Source organism: Kogia breviceps, chromosome 19 (assembly GCF_026419965.1).
Source record: "Kogia breviceps isolate mKogBre1 chromosome 19, mKogBre1 haplotype 1, whole genome shotgun sequence".
NCBI lineage: Eukaryota > Metazoa > Chordata > Mammalia > Artiodactyla > Physeteridae > Kogia > Kogia breviceps.
Window position 1 is genome coordinate 10,289,530 of NC_081328.1, and position 16,922 is coordinate 10,306,451.

At 53.6% G+C, this 16,922-nt stretch overlaps 1 protein-coding gene across 1 annotated transcript in view; it reads right to left on the bottom strand.

Annotated features, from left to right (window-relative positions):
- Nucleotides 1-16,922, bottom strand: part of PITPNM3 (PITPNM family member 3) — an 89,111-nt gene that overhangs the window by 66,684 nt on the left and 5,505 nt on the right. Inside the window, exon 2 of the mRNA XM_059046669.2 lies at nucleotides 5,184-5,279. Coding sequence (XP_058902652.1) covers nucleotides 5,184-5,279 — 96 coding nt within the window. The remainder of the gene's footprint in view (nucleotides 1-5,183; nucleotides 5,280-16,922) is intronic.

Genomic DNA, 16,922 nt, shown 5'->3' on the forward strand with positions numbered 1-16,922 from the left:
CCTGCTGTGCTCCAGAGGGGGGACCCGGGGTCCAGGGGCTCAAGACTCACCTGAGGTCAGACAGTGGCCAGTCACTGCCCCAGCCCTGAGGAAAACCTGGCTGCTCTGACCCCAGATGACCAGCGCCACTTCCCTCCACCCTCAGAGATTCTGAGTTCTGAGTCTCCGGTGTCCTGGGACAGGAGCGGGGTACACAGGGCCACTCCAGAGCCTGGGCAGGAAAGCACATCCAGAGGCTAATGGGCCGGGTCTGCCCCCCCGCACAGCGCTGAGCAGGCGCCCCCTTGCTCCTCTGGCCACGCCAGCCTTCCTATTCACTCCTCCGGTAAAAGCTTCGCACTGGCTGTTCCCACTACCCAGAACACTGTTCCCCCAGATCCTCACCTGGCTCATGTCTTGTTATTCAGCTCTCAGGTCAAGGCCACATCCGCTGGGGGCCTCCAAATTGCCCAGCCACTCTATCACAGTCCCTTATGTTATACTGGGGGATATATATATATATATATATATTTAGTAATGCCGTTTGTTTTTTTAACGGCGTTACTAAAGCTATCACTGACATTTAATAAACTACACATATTTAAAATGTACAATTTGGGAATTCCCTGGCGGTCCAGTGGTTGGACTCGGCGCTCTCACTGCCGAGGGCCCGGGTGCAATCCGTGGTCACGGAACTGAGATCCCGCAAGCTGTGCAGTGCGGCCAAAAAAAAAAAAAAAAAGTACAATTTGGTAAGTCTTGACATATGTGCACACCCAGGAAGCCACCACCCTAATCAAGATAGTGGACATATATCCATCACACTCAGAACTTTTCTCCTGTCCCTTTGATCTCTCCTCCCCACCCCCTAGGCAAACACTGATCTGCTCCTGTTGCCACAGACTCGTTTGCATTTTCTAGAGTTTTCTATAAATGGAATCATAACATGCACTCTTTCTCAGTCTGACTCTTTTTCACTCAGCACAATTATTTTGAGATTCATCCGTATTGTTGTATCAGTTCATTCCTTCTTATTGCCAAGTGGTATTTCATGAATACGGAATACATGAAAGCACTGCAATTTGTTTATTCGTTTACCCATTGATGTACATTGGGTTGTCTTCACTTTGGGGCGATCATAAATAAAGCTGCTATAAACATTCAGGTACATGTCTTTAGGTGGACACACGTTTGCTTCCCTCTTGTGTAAACACCTAGGAGTGGACAGGTAGTTAACTATGATTAACTTTTTAAGAAGCTGCAATCTGTTTTCCAAAATGGCTGTCCCATCATACGTTCCCACTAAGCAGACTTTAAAAGTCTCAATTCCGGGCTTCCCTGGTGGCGCAGTGGTTGAGAATCCGCCTGCCGATGCGGGGTACGTTGGGTTCGTGCCCGGGTCCGGGAGGATCCCACGTGCCGCGGGGCGGCTGGGCCTGTGAGCCATGGCCGCTGCGCCTGCGCGTCCGGAGCCTGTGCTCCGCGACGGGAGAGGCCACAGCAGTGAGAGGCCCGCGTACCGCAAAAAAAAAAAAAAAAAAGTCCCAATGCCTCCCCATCCTGGTCAGTTGTCTTAATTAGTCATTCTAGTAAGTATGAGGCAGTATCTCATTGTGGCTTCAGTTTACCTTTTCCTAATAACTAACGATGTTGAGCATATTTTCATTTTTCACCTTTCAGTTTTCATTTATCTACCTTCTTTGGTGAGGTGTCTGTTCCTCCGCATTATTTTATTTATGGAAACTATCAATAGAACGCACTTGCTTGTACGTTGTCTTCCCACCCATCACCACTAAACTGTAAGCTCCATGGGGGCCACGACAGTGTCCACCTGCCCTGTATCCCCAACACCTGGAATAGGGGGATGGACAGATGCTCAATAAATACCTGAGAGAGTAAATAAATGACCCTGAGTTCTAGCCCCTGCTCTGCCTGACCCTTCGTGTGACCCTGAACAAGTTTCCCAGTTCTTTGGCCTCAGTTTTCCAGCCTGTAAAATGAGGCCAGGGTGTTGAACTCAAAGACCTTGAGGGCCCCCTAGCTCTGACATGGGTTTGAGGCATGTCCCCTCTTGGCCACCATGGGTTTCCCTCACTCTGCACTCCAATCTTGCTGGACTGTAGCTCCCCAATACCCTTTGACTGTATTGACAGGATGGGGAGTGGTGCTTCTTCTGGGTCTGGGAGCCTGGACCCCATCACCCATCCTGCAGCATCCAATCACGGGTACCAGCCACCCTGAGGCCCCATGCCTGCTGCCACAGCCCAGGGAGCTGGCATCCTGCCCAGGGGATTGTCATGGTCCCGGGTAGCTCCATACTCCTCCCTGACCTCCCCCCAGTCCCTCCCATGCCTTACATACACAACCAGAGCCCCCGCAGCCTAAGCGTCTTCCTCTGCTTCTAGACCATGAGCCATGAAGGTCTCTTGTCCCACCAGGTAAACCCTAGTGCTGGACAAGTGGGATGGAGCTTAAGGAAGAAAGGGAGGGAGGAGGGCCCCATTTTTGGTAATAAGTCGAAGAAAAAGGCCTGACCTGGAAACTAAGCTCCTGGGCTCCAGCCCCTCTGCCCCCACGTTGCTGTGTGATCTTGAGAGGTCCCTTCCATGCTCTGGCCTCTGTTCCTGACAATGTGGCTCCACTACAGCTGGAGGTGGAACTGCAGAGGCAGCAGGTTGCAGGTGGGGACAGAGACTACACCCAGGCCAGGGTCAGGGCTCAGCCTGGGCTGGAGAACAGAGGCAGGGAGGAGACCCTTCAGAGCATGCTCAGAAAGCCGGACACTCGTGGCCTGGGCCCAGATGCTGAGAAAGCTCTTGGGAGCAGAGAAGGAGGATGGCTTTACCTCTTACTGCCCTGATTGGAGGAAATATGCAAAAGGCTTGTCCAGGGAGACCGCAGGGAAGAGATAGGAGGTGAGGAGTTGGCAACGCAGAACCAAAGAGGTTCCAGCAGCCTGTTGGCTGATCTTGGGGCTGAGAGCTACTGATGCTCGGAGACGTGACACAGGAGAGGTTCAGAGACATGACGTTCAGAGGTCTGCTAGGGAGTGCTGTGAGGTAGAAGACAGGGAAAGAGATGGGAGAGTGTGTGATCCTGGGAGAGTGGAGAGAAGGAGAGACGGAGGTGAGGAGGGCGGGGAGGAGCTGAGACAAAGGAATAGAAGAGAAGGTGGGGCCACCCATAAGAGAGGAGTGAGAGGTGAGGCCATTTTGGGAACTGCAGACAGAGCAGTGAGATCATGGAGGCAGAGGACAGAATGCTGAGGGTCTGCAGGGAGGGAAGCAGGATGGACCCACAGCTGCTCAGAAGGAAAGCAGGTGCATAGGGCCCATGGGGATGGAGACGGAACTGACCGGCGCCACCTGCAGACGCGTCCCGCACGGAGCCATCTTTGTCATCTGGGAATGTAGAGCCCTGAGGAACTGCAAATATATATATATATATATATATATATATTTTTTTTTTTTTTTTTTTTTTTGGCGGTACGCGGGCCTCTCGCTGCTGTGGCCTCTCCCGTTGCAGAGCACAGGCTCGGGACGCGCAGGCTCAGCGGCCATGGCTCACGGGCCCAGCCGCTCCGCGGCATGTGGGATCTTCCTGGACCGGGGCACGAACCCGCGTCCCCTGCATCGGCAGATGGACTCTCAACCACTGCGCCACCAGGGAAGCCCATGCAAAAATATTTTAAATGAAAGTGTCCTAAGCATCAAAATATTGAAGCCGTTGTTGTCACACTTTGGGTCAGTTGCTATGGAGAAAGTCAGCCCTGGCTGCCACTCCAATCAGACGCCAATGGGAGACAGGAAAGAAGCCCCAAATGGGCTGGTCTGGGGTTAGCATCAGGGAGGGGGTACTCCATCCAGAGTCAAGAATTGGGGAGGCTCAGGCTGGGGCAGAATCTCACTGCCCGCCCCACCGTGCCTCCCTGAAAATCACCTGAACTGGATACAGTCTCCAGAGAAAGTGAAAGACTTGCCCAAGATCACAGAACAAGTCAATGGCACGGCTGAGACCATGTCCCAAGTGTCCTGCTCTGGGTCCTGGGGTCATGCCAGCACATGCTCTGTTTCTCTTTCAAGACCCCGTTCAGCCAGTACTCGAACGCTGGCCCCATCCCGGGAGTAAGTCAATCCCCCAAATATGGAGACTTCCCAGAGTGGAGCTGAGCCAGCCAAGTGAGACTTGGGGACCCTCGTAGCCTGGAGACCCTCCTAGGCTTGTGCGTCTCACCCAACCCCACACGGCCCAGGCCAGCATGACTGTGAGGGTCCTCTCTCCTGAAGTCCAGGCAGACTCTGCCTTCCACTGGTCCCCACGCCTGCCCTGCATGTCCTCATCTCCAAGACCATGCTCTCTGCCTGAAATGCCCGCCCCATCTGGTGCCCTCTTCTCCAATCCTTGGAATGTTTCTTGTTTTCCCATCCTCACTTAGATAGCACCCCTTGCTATGTCCTGCAGGCAGGCCATGCACCCAGCACTGAAATGCAGAGCTGATGTCCTCCCCTCCCTCGTCTCTCCCCTGAACATCTGCAATAATCTTTCTGACTGGTCCACATCTCCACTCCAGCTCCCCCTCCCATCTGTGGGCTTATCTTGAGAGTCACCTACTGGGTCACATGAAGCCTCATCTCTCTCTCCTTAACCCCTGCCACATGGGCCTCCAGTTCCTGGAAAGCCCCGTCTTTCCTGCTTCAGCCCCATCATACCTGTTGCGTCTTCTGCCTAAGGCTCTTTCCTCCCACTCTTCTTCTTGCCAGCTCCTACCCTCAGTGCTGCAGAGAGGATATTAAGGACCTCCCCAGCCTAAATCAGGTACCCCCATCATCACTCTTTCTATTAACACTTGCTGCTTTTTACTCAGGAGTATTAGTTCCCATTTGTGACTGTATTTTCCTGTATGTAATTGTTTGATGTTTGCCTCTCCCATTAGACCGTCAGCTTGATGAGGGCAGTGGCCACGCCTACCTGTTCACTGCAGTATGGTAAGCGCCTGAAATATTGTAGGGACTCAGCAAATATCTCAAAGAGTGAATGACTGGACACTGAGCCCCAGCCCTGAGGGGACTCACAGATCGGGTAATAATGAAGCACGGAATTGCAGTGTCTGAGTGGGGAGAGATACTAACTCCCAACAGGGATCCCCTTCTTGGAGCTTCTAAAAAGGTCACCCAGACAGTGATAGGACAATGAGATTCACTCACCTCTAGCATCAAAGAATTCATCATCAGAGCTCTCCACTGAGTCGCTGAGGACATTTCGAAGGTGCCAGGGGGCACCACCGCCCGGGGGAGGGCCACCTGCCAAAGGAAACACACCTATTAGTCAAGCTTGAGGCCGTGTCCTGGCATGAAGGAGGTAAACCCAGACTGCCCCTGGACCAAGGTTTAGTCGGCCTCCTGCGCGTCCCTGCCCTCCTGACTTCAAGTGCACAGCACCTCACAGAGCCCTCCCACCGCTATGCTTTCATTTAACACCCAAATTCCTTTCTGAGACGGCTCAGTGGGGCAGGAACGAGGGTGCCCATTTTGAACACACCAAAACCGAGACCAGAGGTAGTTACGAGGTGTTGACAAGGCGACACGGTGTATCAGGAAGCATCAGGTAAGTTTTGCTGTGTTAATAAATGATCTTAAAACAATAACGGAGGGCTTCCCTGGTGGCGCAGTGGTTGAGAGTCCGCCTGCTGAAGCAGGGGACACTGGTTCGTGCCCTGTTCCGGGAAGTTTCCACATGCCGCGGAGCGGCTGGGCCCGTGAGCCGTGGCCGCTGCGCCTGCGCGTCCGGAGCCCGTGTTGCGCAACGGGGAGAGGCCACAACTGTGTGAGGCCCGCGTACCGCAAAACAAACAAAAAAACAATAGCGGTTCATTCCTCACTCACACACAGGTAGGAAGGGGGCTCTGGCCACGGCGGGCACTCAAAGACGCCACCTTATGATGCCAGCATCTCGAATTGAGACTTCGCAGCGAAGGAGAGCACAGAAAGGCACGCCCAGTCGTAAATGAGTCTTCCCACACGTGACACACTTCTGCTCATGTCATTGGCCAAAGCAAGTCACGTGACCAAGCCCGGCTTTAAGAGGGTGGAGGAGAGGAGAAGCAGACACCCTGAAGGGCGCCAGTGTTGTTTGTTGCACACGTGTGCAGGCCAGGGAAGGACTGCAGCCTCCCCTGGGGAAAAAGCCCCACACTAAGAGAAGGGGGACCTGAACTTGAGTTCCACCCCGTCTCTGCCACTTGCAACCTCTGCGGCCATTTCCTCTCCATACCACAGCCTCAATTTCCCCTTCTACAAAATATCGGCAACAATCAATCCCGAGCTCGAAGGATCAGAAATAATGCATGCTCAGCACCTCTATCTAGGGGGGCGCTCAGTGATGGTGACTGCTATTATTATTAATATCTGCAGAGGCCAGGACATGGGGCTGAGAGGTTCTCCAGAGCAGGCAGGAGCAAGGGCACATAGAAAACGTGGCCCCTTGCCCTGAGCTCAGCCTCAACCCACCTCCTACCCCGTGACCAGGGGGAGGAAGGCCAGAAGCAGAGCTGGGTCGGAAGCCTCCTCCCCTGCCCCCCATTCTCAGAGCCCCCTTTACTTGGCACTTTGGGACTCTCATGGAACCAGCTGGTGCCCAGCACATCCAGGAACCCCTCCACCTGCTCCCTGGACACGTGAATTACTGGAGATGGCAGATGAAGTCCAATCTAACTGTAAACATTAAAACCATAAAAGTGTTAGAAGAAAATTGACCTGGTAATTTTCCTGAGGAAATAATCAGAGAAGTATACAAAGGTGGCAATATAGAGTTGATCATCTTGGTGTTCTGGTAATACCAATAAACTGGAAGAAATCCCAGTATCCATCCACAGTGGACCAGACATACATTCATACACGGTCATCAAGGGAATTCTTTGCAACTGGTAGGAAAATCAAGTAGCTCCTTATGTATTGACATGGAAAGATGCCCACGGAGTATGGGTAGAAGAAAAGAAATGCACATTGGTCCCAGAACCGTAGGTATCTTTTGACCCCATTTTTGAAAAATATACCTGCACGCTGAGGATATATACATCATGTTAGTTAAGAACTCAGGGTCTGAGGTTGGAAGAGGCCTAGATTCAGGCTCAGGCCCTTGCCTCTTAGAAGCTGTGTGATGTCAAGAGAGTCCCTTCACCTCTCTGTGCCTCATTTTCCTCTGCTATAAAGTGAGGAAAGCTCATACCTGCCCCATGTGCTTATTGTGAAGATGAAATAAAATACATCGAGGTGCTTAGCACAGGGCCTAGCGTATAGCAAGTGCTCACAACAGTAATTATTATATAAATATACTCACACATGCATTAAAATGTCTGGGAGGACAGGCACCAAAACATCAATAGAGATTATCTCTACAGAGTAGAATTTGATAAGAAGCAGGGAAAACTCAATTTTTACCCTGCACATATAATTTCATATGACTATTAATTTTATAAATTTATGTTATCGGTTCTAAGACGTACATTTTTTTCACACTTCAACATCTTTAAAACTGGGGTGTGTCTTACATGATGGCATGTCCTCATTTAGTTGGCATTGTTTATTCTTTCCTGGGGTATAGAAAATAATGATGCATCTTACAATTGACTTCATCTTAATTCAATGGAAAACAGTAAAATTGCCATGCACACAAAGGTATGTCTCCCTCCGCACGGCCCTGGCCATCCTGCATCGGCAACGCCCCTACCTCAGTTTCCCCATCTGTGCAATGAGGAATCTGACAGAGACTTTCCTCTGAAACTTTTCAACTCCGACTGATGTTTGAGGAGCCAGTCTGGCACACAGTAGATGTGAATGAACCAGTGAGAGGTGGGCATTCCCCCAGCCATGGCTAGAATGCCCATTACAATGCAGTCCTCAGAAAATCTGCTGCAGCCTCAGCTCCCCACACCCAGTCACCCTGCAGGATGCTGGCACTGTTCCCTGCCCTGAGCTCAGATCTCAGAACGTAAACTGTTCCTGAAGGGAGAGGCCAGCACAGGTCAGCCCAGGGACACAGCCCTCCTGCCTGTCCCTCCTGCCCCAGCCACCACAAACTCCCAAACACACACCCAGCTTGAGCTCCGTGGCTTGGAGCCAGGCCAAAAGCATTTTCTGAAACACAGAAAAGGCAGAAGCCACAGGGAACACTGACCTGCGAGTCACTTCTAGGTGTAAAGCTGGGTCTGCCCTACACTCCCTGTGGGGACCCTCTAAGCTTTTGATTCTCACCCAACAGTGTGGATGGCATGACAGGCTGATCAGCAATTTCCTGCCCGTGACCCCTGGATTTATTGCAAGGGAGTTTGAGAATCGAGATTCACCATACTGAGTATTTCTAACGTGGATATGGGACCCTTTCCCAAATGTATGTGGGGGAAGTTCTAGCTAGTGCAATGAGACAAGAAAAAGAAATAAAAGGTATACATGTTGGAAGAGAAAAAGCAAAACTGCTTGTATTCTCAGATGGCATGATTGTCTATCTAGAAAACAAAAACTCTGCAAAATCTACAAAAAAAGAACCTACTGGAACTAATAATTGAGTATAGCAAGACCACAGGATACAAGATCAAAATACAAAAGTCAGCTGCAATCCTGTATGTCAGCAATGAACTGGAATTTGAAATCTGAAAAACAATACCATTTACAACAGTATCAAAATAAAGTAAAGAAGTGCTTAGGTATAAATCAAATGTACATGAAGATTTCTGTGATTCAAAAAATACAATCACTTAAAATTCTTCTTGATTTTACACTAATTTTATATGTTTTCTCATATAAACCTATCCCTTTTATAGATGCTAAAGGTATAAAAACTATCAGACATCCTATATGAATGTGCAAATATCCCTTGCTGTCCAAATCTATTCCATTACTAAGAAAGGAAGAATCTAGATAGTCAGGACAGTCATATCAGACTCATCTACTCGGTTCCTGAGTTTTGTATGGTGAGCAGCAAGGGTTTAAGTAGCGATGGGTTTGTCTGCAGCTGGATCTGAGTCGATTTGGGTCCTGAGTTTGAATAGTGAGGGTTCAGCAAGAAGGTCCTGGCTATGGTGGGTCTCGTACCTGTACAGCATATACTGCACCTGAGAATGAAGAAGGGCAAGGATCTTCCTGCCAACCTCTCCCTCCTAAATAGAGTGTGTGCTGGAGCCTGAGGAAAAGAGGAGAGCTCTGGAAGTTGTCCCTCCTTCACTCCCACCACCACACCCATCCTTGCAGGCCACCACCATCTTAGGTCACCGCAACACCCATGACGTGTGTGACGGGCTGGCCTTGGTGAGAATCCCAGTGGGGAGAACCCGCCAGCAGGCAAGGCTGCAGGGAGGCCAGTTCAGCTCCATTTGAGGGAGATGTTCTCCCAGCTCGAGGTGGGCAGAGAGGGAAGGGCCTTCTGGGTGTCAAAGGGAGCTGTCCATCCTGCAAGGCACTGTGTGAGACGCTAGGGACACTGAGGTGAATAAGAGGGACAGGGCGGGGCCCTGCCGTGGGGCCCTCCCAGCGCTTACACTCTGCGGGGTGTGGGTGAGGGTGGCGGTGGGCAGGGAAAGCAGACCTGGAACAAGGAGGCAGCAAAGATCATTTCAGCAGTAGAAAGTGCTGGGAAGAAAGTCAAACGGTCCCTTCCTACCTCCACCACGTCCTCCTTCCTTGAGCGTCTCCTACGGTGTAATGACAGCCTAGAGGACAGACAGGCATGAACGCGTGGATCTGTACATCCAACGAGGGATGATGACAAGGGCGATGGGCCCCGTCATCAAAAGAACTCTGTCACCTGTTCGAGTTATAAACGCTGAACCGGCGCCGTTTCTCTTTCCACACGAACCCTTCACCTGACTGTTGACTCTCCTTTGTGGCCGAAATCTACAGTTGATTTTCTCTTCAAAGGCATCTTTTATCTGGTTTACTTTTATCTTCTCTGTTTTCAAAATGCATACCTGCACTGGTTTTTAAGTTCACGCTGTACGTTTGTTTAAACCTGCTACAGTCCCTCCCTCCTTGCAAACAACCTCTGGAAAGGCAGGTATGTGGAGGGATCTCAGTTATCTACCCCGGTGTAAAAAAGAACCTATAAGAACGGATCATGTTAAGAAGCAGCCGTCACCTGGCCTCTGGGTGGAAGATGTTTCCTTCATCTCTTCCTTCAGGGTGCAGGCTTTTTAGTGAACGGCAAAGATCATACTTCAAAAAAGGAAAACAGTGATAGAGCATCTTGGGAGGGCTGTGAGGGGAAGACTTTTCTGAAAAGCTGTCAGATCAGTGGAGACTTGAATGATGAGAGAGAGCCAGACATGCTAAGCGTGAGTGTGGACGTCGGTATGTGTGTGCAAGCTCCTGGCACACACACGTGGGATGGACAGGCAGAGGAGGAGCATGAGAGCCTGTGATAAGAGCTGGAACAAGTGACGGAGGGGGAGAAAGGTGTAAGGGGAGGTGAGAGAGGAAATGAAGCCAGGCCAGGTAAGATTAGGGTTAAGCTTCGGGTTAGGATAAGGTAGGGGGTTGCCTGCTTGTTGTGGATGGGAGCTCAGAACACGTGGATTTTAAGGGTCCAACCTCCACCCAGAGTCTATCACCTGCACACTTCAGGAAGAGGGAAACACAGATGCCCAAGAGGGTCAGGAAGTCTCCCAAGAGATAGGGGGCACAGGTCAGGTTGCTAAAGGCCACACGCGATCTTGAGAGTCAGAGAAGGTGGGTGCCATGATCCCAGAACAGCGAGGGCAAAGGCCCAGAAGCACAATCTCCTTGAGGTGGGTCCCTGCCCTTCACCTCTCTGCATTTTCTGTGTCCAGTACAGGGTCCCAGGTGAAAGAGGGCCACGGGGTGTTCAGCAAACAGGCGAATGAACAAAAATGATCTGCTAGCTGCTGCACAGGTATTATCTAAAGTAATCCTAACCAAGCCTCGTGGAGCGGGTGTCCTGAATCCCCATCTTACAGCTCAGGAAATTAAGTTCAGAGGTGTGAAGTCATTCGATTGAGGCCATAAAGCTACTAAGTGAGGGAAGCAAGATTTGAAGGCAGGTCCATATGACTCCAGGGTCTGTGCCCAGGACCGCCATGCTGGGCGCTCTGTAGCAGAGTTCAGGGCACGGGGCCCAGGTCCCCTTTTCTCTTCCCTTCCCAGGCTGCAGAGTCCCTTCCGCAGGCCCAAGACTCAGTCTACTTCTTCCAGCAGACTCCTTCTGTCCCACCTTCTCTACCACACTTATTCAAAACTCTAAATCAGGGGACTTCCGTGGGGGTCAAGTGGTTAAGACTCCATGCTTCCAATGCAGGGGGTGTGGGTTCGATCCCTGGTTGGGGAACTAAGATCCCGCATGCCTCAAGCCATGGCCAAATTAAAAAAAAAAAAAACCCTCTGAATCAGGACAAAAGAGAAAGGGGAATATCCCAATCCTTCCCGGCAATCCAGAGAGAAACAAACGATCCTTCACACCCCAAGATGCGCTGGTCCCCCAGCAAAGCTCAGGGTAGGGTGGGGGGCCTGCAGTGGGAGAGGCTGCGGGGAGCCAACCCCGCCCTCTCTCCTGGCGCATCTACCCACCATCATCAGGTCCAGTGCGGTCTCCTCGACCTTGTCTCAGGCCTGGGTCTCCCCAGCGTGGGTTCAGCCAGAGGTCACCCACTTCCCCACCTTGGCCCTGGCTCCCAGGGACGCAGGAATAGGCAGCTGGACAGATGGACAGGAGCCAGCAGTGGGTACTCTACCCAGTACCGGGAACCCCAGGGCAGCCCCGGCCTAAAGGTCAGCCCCACCAGAAGGGAGTCACCGCCCTGCTCTCAGGAGCCCAGTCTGAGGGGAAAGACATTTCACAGTGAGGAAAGCCCTGGCACAGTAAAGTGCGGGAGGCGGGTATTGGCCGACACTTCCCGGGCCAGACCTTGGGCCAGGTGGTACCCAGGAGGCAGGAGTTGGGGACAGAGCTGAATTGGCTCAATGCCGGCTCCTGGGTGCCAGCCTCCGGGCCCAGCCCTGCACAGCCCCTGCACGGGGCACAGGACAAAGGAGGGGCGGGCAGCCTAGCCTCTAGGCTAAATGCCACCCCTATGTCATCTCAGAGGTGTGGACAGGACCTCCCAGAGGCAGACACTCTGCAGGCTGAAGGGCCCAGAGGCCTTCCTGGGGGAGGAGGCCCAAGCTGAGCCTTAAAGGAAGCGGGAGCAGGATTGGCCAGGCTGGGGCAGGGGGGGAGAGAATAGAGACATGGGTCAAAGCAACCGGGCCATTTCCAAGAGACACTGGATCCAGAACCTTCTCCTCAAGAGTAAGAAGTCTGGCTCATCAGAGCAAGGGAGGGGACATAGGCGTCTGCTGTGACAGCCGCGGCCCTGTGGGTGTTCAAGTAACACCTACCAATTTCCAGACCTCCAGGGAGTCACAAGCACCTCTGAGCTGGCCAAGGTGGGCTGCCTGGCACTGAGCCCGCTGCCCGGGAGTGTGGCGGCAGCTTCGGTGCCCAGTCCTGCCTGAGGCCACATCTGAAACCATGGCCTGGCAGGCCTGCTGGATTGCAGCAATCTGTGCCTCGGAAGAGGACGGGGCCGAGGGGGACAAAAGAGCTCGGCTGTGGGCTCATTCAGGCAGGTCCCTCATCTCCAGTCTGTCTCTGTCTCCTCTGTCTCTCTCTGTCTCTCTCTCTCTCTCTCTCTCTCTCTCACACACACACACACACACACACACACACACACAGGCACGAGGATGGCAGGTTCTACTAGCACAAGCATCTGGGTCTAACTGCTGACAATCAATGCTGCGGAAACCATCAGGCTGCCAGATGTCCCGTGGGTGGTGGGAGCCCTGTGGACACGTAGGGTGCAGAGCCCAGACGTGGCCCACACAGCCCCCCCACACACACACTTCACAGTTCTGGCCTGGGGTCCCAGGGGTCCGTCCACTTGCTGGATGCAGAGTGAGAGATGCAGCAAGAGGACGGACCCCTGGGTCCATCCTCCCTCACCCCTGAGTGAGGCTCCCACTGACGGGCTGGAGGGCCTCTGAAGGCCCACCTCCTCTCTGCCCCTCCTCCCGCAGCCCTACCTTCCTCCTCTCGCTGTCAGCTCTGCCACTTCTCAACGGGGGATCTTAATAAATGTCGCTACAGCACGCTGTGCTTCAGTCTCCGCCTCTGTAAAATGGGGGTAATAATAGTCCTTCCCTAGGGTTGCTATGAAGATTATGTGAATGAATATTTGAAAAGGGGTTGGCACGGTGCCTGGCACTCAGTGCTATAAAAGGGTTTGTTAAATAACATAAATAAATCATGATATCCACGGGCCTTTCTTTGGTCCTTTCACAGGTGGAAGCTCCCAAGGGTGGGCCCCTCTCCTTCTTCTCCAGCCCCTGGAATGGAAGCCCAGAGTGCAGAGCAGGAGCTCTCCTCCTCTCCCTGAGGCCGGAAGCTCCCGAGCCCCGACAGTCTTGGGGCTGCTCCCGGTGCACGGCTGGCCCTTCTCTCCTCTCCACCGGCGCAGCTTCCTGGGGCTGTGTCTTATCTGCCCCCCAAACCTTGAGCTACCTAAGGCCAGGACCTGCTCTGTCTGCAAGCCCCTCCACCCAAAGCCTACGTTGCAGTAACACGTCGCCACTGGGAAGCCCCCCCACCCCACCCCGCACAGCCCATACCATGTTCTTTTCCTCCAAGACTTTGCTCCTGAACCTCCCGGTACCTGAAATACCCTCCATCCCCACCCTACCCCAGCTGAAAGCCTTCCTTGACCCCAGTGCTGGTCTGGGTGCCTGCCTCTTCTGTACTTCCATAACATCCTTTACCTGTGCCCATCAGGGCACCAATCTGCAGACTAGGTCCAGGCCTGCCTGTCCCACTGGGCTGTGGGTGCCCCCAGGCAGAAACCTGGTAGGAATCCTCCCCAGGCCCATAGCCTCTCCCAGCCCAGGGCTGGGCACAGAGAAAGCTCTTGTTACACTCAGCAGGGCCCAGCACCGGGTAGATCTCAGGAGGGCCCCCTCTCTGGGAAGTATCCCATAGGGACTGTCCTCAGGCCCCCTCTCTGGGTCAGCATGAGTCTGACCAGACTAATAGGGCCAACCAGCCCATGCTCAGCCTTCAGGGGGCCAGGGGGCCACCCAGGAAGAAACAAGAGGCCAGGAGAAGCCACTTCCAGAAAAAGGCATTATTGAAGGAAACCAGTGCTGGTTGGGGGTTGGTTGCTATAGAAACATGTCCTAACTATCTCCCAAACTGCTGTATGCGCCACTGATGAGCTCGTGTGCTGGGCTGTTTCAGGGCACATGCCAGGAGTCCCAGAAGGGCCTGTGTGCTGGGGTTCCCAGCACCTGGAGCCCAGATCCTGGAGGACCCGGAAGGAATCCAGCTTCCAGGGGACCCACGTAGCTCCATTAGTCCAGGGGTGGACTCAAGAATCGAGGCTGAGGCTCCGGGATGCAGAATTTTCCTGAGACTAGCCATGGCCCAACCTTGACCTCAACCACAGCCTAGCCTCGAGCTGACCACAGATCAAGTCACAACCCCGATCACAGAACAACTGGGACCTGATCTCAAACCAGGCCATGAAGCTGAGCACAGGCCAAGCCACACACAAAGCCTTGACCCAGTCACAGACCCAGACACACGTTCGGCAATGACTCAAAAAGAAGGAATGCCTCTAGCCACCGACTGAGGCCTGACCCTGGCCATAAACAGCACCAGGCACAATCAAGGCGCTGCATCACGTAACTCCAAGGCTATTTTCACAGCTAACACTAAATTCTGTGCAGCATTTTACACCACTGCCAAGGATTTGCATGGCCTTCACTTCCTATCATCCTCACGACAGCCCAGTGAGGTCAGTTCAGAAGGGCTCCGATCCCTCTTTGCGGTGACAAAAGGGAAGCCAGACGGGACCTGCCTCCTGTCATGCTCCCTGCGCCTGGGGGTGGCCTGGGGGTGGCCTGGCAACCCCAGTCTCCCAGCAGGACACAGTTGGCCAACCAGTCGCTTTGGGAAAAAAATGTGCTTTCTGAAGGCCTGCTGGTATCTCATAAATATGCCACTTAAATACCCATTAATTACCTGATTTAGGAGAGAATTCGTGATTAATAGCTTTGGCCATCTATTGTACTTTCATTTGCTCTGCCAGTTCGGCTCCCAACAGTTCTGAGTTGTTTGGAACAATTCTCTCAAGCCCCAGATGTCCCCGCTCTGTCCCACCAGATTCTTGCTCCGTAAGGGAGCCCAAAAGACAGGACAGAGGGGCCCCTTCAGATCACCCCCAGGACCCACTGTGGGGAGCAGGGAACAAGAGACCAGGAGGGACCCAGGCATCCAAGCGGGGCACGGGGACACCAGACTGGGGAGGGTCACAGAGTCAGCGGAGGCTGCTGGGTGCTCCTTTAGAGCTGCCACCTCAATGAGCAGCCAGCTTTTTGGTAAGGTCACCAAAGGCTACCGTCAGCCTGAAGCAAGCGGCAGCAGGGGAGCTGTCCCCACCAGCCAGGGCCCAGGTGGCTCCGACAGGCCATTTGTGCTACCTGCCGCTCTGGAGTTACTACAGAGCAAGGATGGGACCCAAGGTGGCCTCTGCCCCAGGCTCTGCATTTGGTGCCAAATCACAGCACCGGGAATTGCCAGCCAGGCCCCCGGAGGCAGGGCTGCGTAATGCTCTCACCACTGCTCCAGATTACACTGTACAAGAAGGAAAGAAAAAGGCAGCAAAGGGATAAACACCACCCCACCACCCCCCACTGGGCAGTAATGGGAAGGCTGAAAATAGCTCCCTTTACCACAAGGGATGATTTCAGAATTGCTCAGCTGAGACCAGCCTCACGGGAGGTGGGAAGCTGGAGGACTGGCGGGGTGGGGTGGGGGGCGGGTATGGCAGGCCAAAGGGAGTTCTGATCAGGAGGGCGGCAAGCTGGACCATGGCCACAGCAGCCCCAAACCTCCCAAAGACAGATTCGTGGAACAGCTGCAGCCCCTCGAGCCCGCAGCCCAGATCCTGCACACCTAGATCCATCCCCGAGGAGGTCAGGAGCGCAGGACATGACGTGCTCTGCAAATACTGAGCCGAGCAAACACAGCATCGGCGGCAGACAGCTCAGAAGAGGCCTCTCGGATCCACCACAACTCCACGCCCCTCCCAGACAGAACCCAATGCGTTTCTATTTTTGCTTTCAACCCTTGTTTGGCATCCCCGGCTAACAGACGGCTACTTCCCCTCCCTCTCGAAGAACGGGTCATCTAAGAGGAGGAACGCCTCCTCGCTGGCCTTCCCTGCCCCAGGTCTGCAAATTAACAGGCTGACCCTCAAAACGGAAGATGAAGCTCCAGACAAGCACACACACATCCCTCCACCAGGATACCTGGAGAGAACAGCTTGACGCCCCGAGAACTCCGGTTTCCAGAGGCAGATGCATTAGCACCTGCCCACCACCCCCCGCCAGTCCTGACCGCCCCAGAACCACAACGCCCTCCCCCACAGGTCCTGTATTCACCCCACACTCAGGTCACAGCCCAAGTCCCTGCGTGCCACCCCCAGCCTCGGCCGGGCCCCAGCTTGAGCCGTGACCCCATCCGCGAGTGAACCTCACGAATGCCACCCTGGGGAGAGTCTGGAGGAGGCGGGGTGGGGGCCCCACTGCAGGGACGCAGCGCCCACCCACAGCCGCTGACAGGCAGGGGCACCGCACACGCGCGCCCCCTGGTGGCCACACGGCTGTGCAGGCCTCTGCAGGCAGGCAGACCCGGGGCCCTGGAGGTGGCATTTACCTCCGGAGTGACTCACTAAGGCTCCCATTCGTTTGCGAAAGGGGCTGCAGTGTAGCATTTCCCTTCTCTTTAGAAAACAAGAATTGTAGAAGAGGGAGTATAAAGAGATTTGAGGGAGTGGGTGGGGAGCTCAGATCCCATTTGATTTCCAAACTCATCTGGTATGCATTCTCTCCTCCCCCCTCCCACCC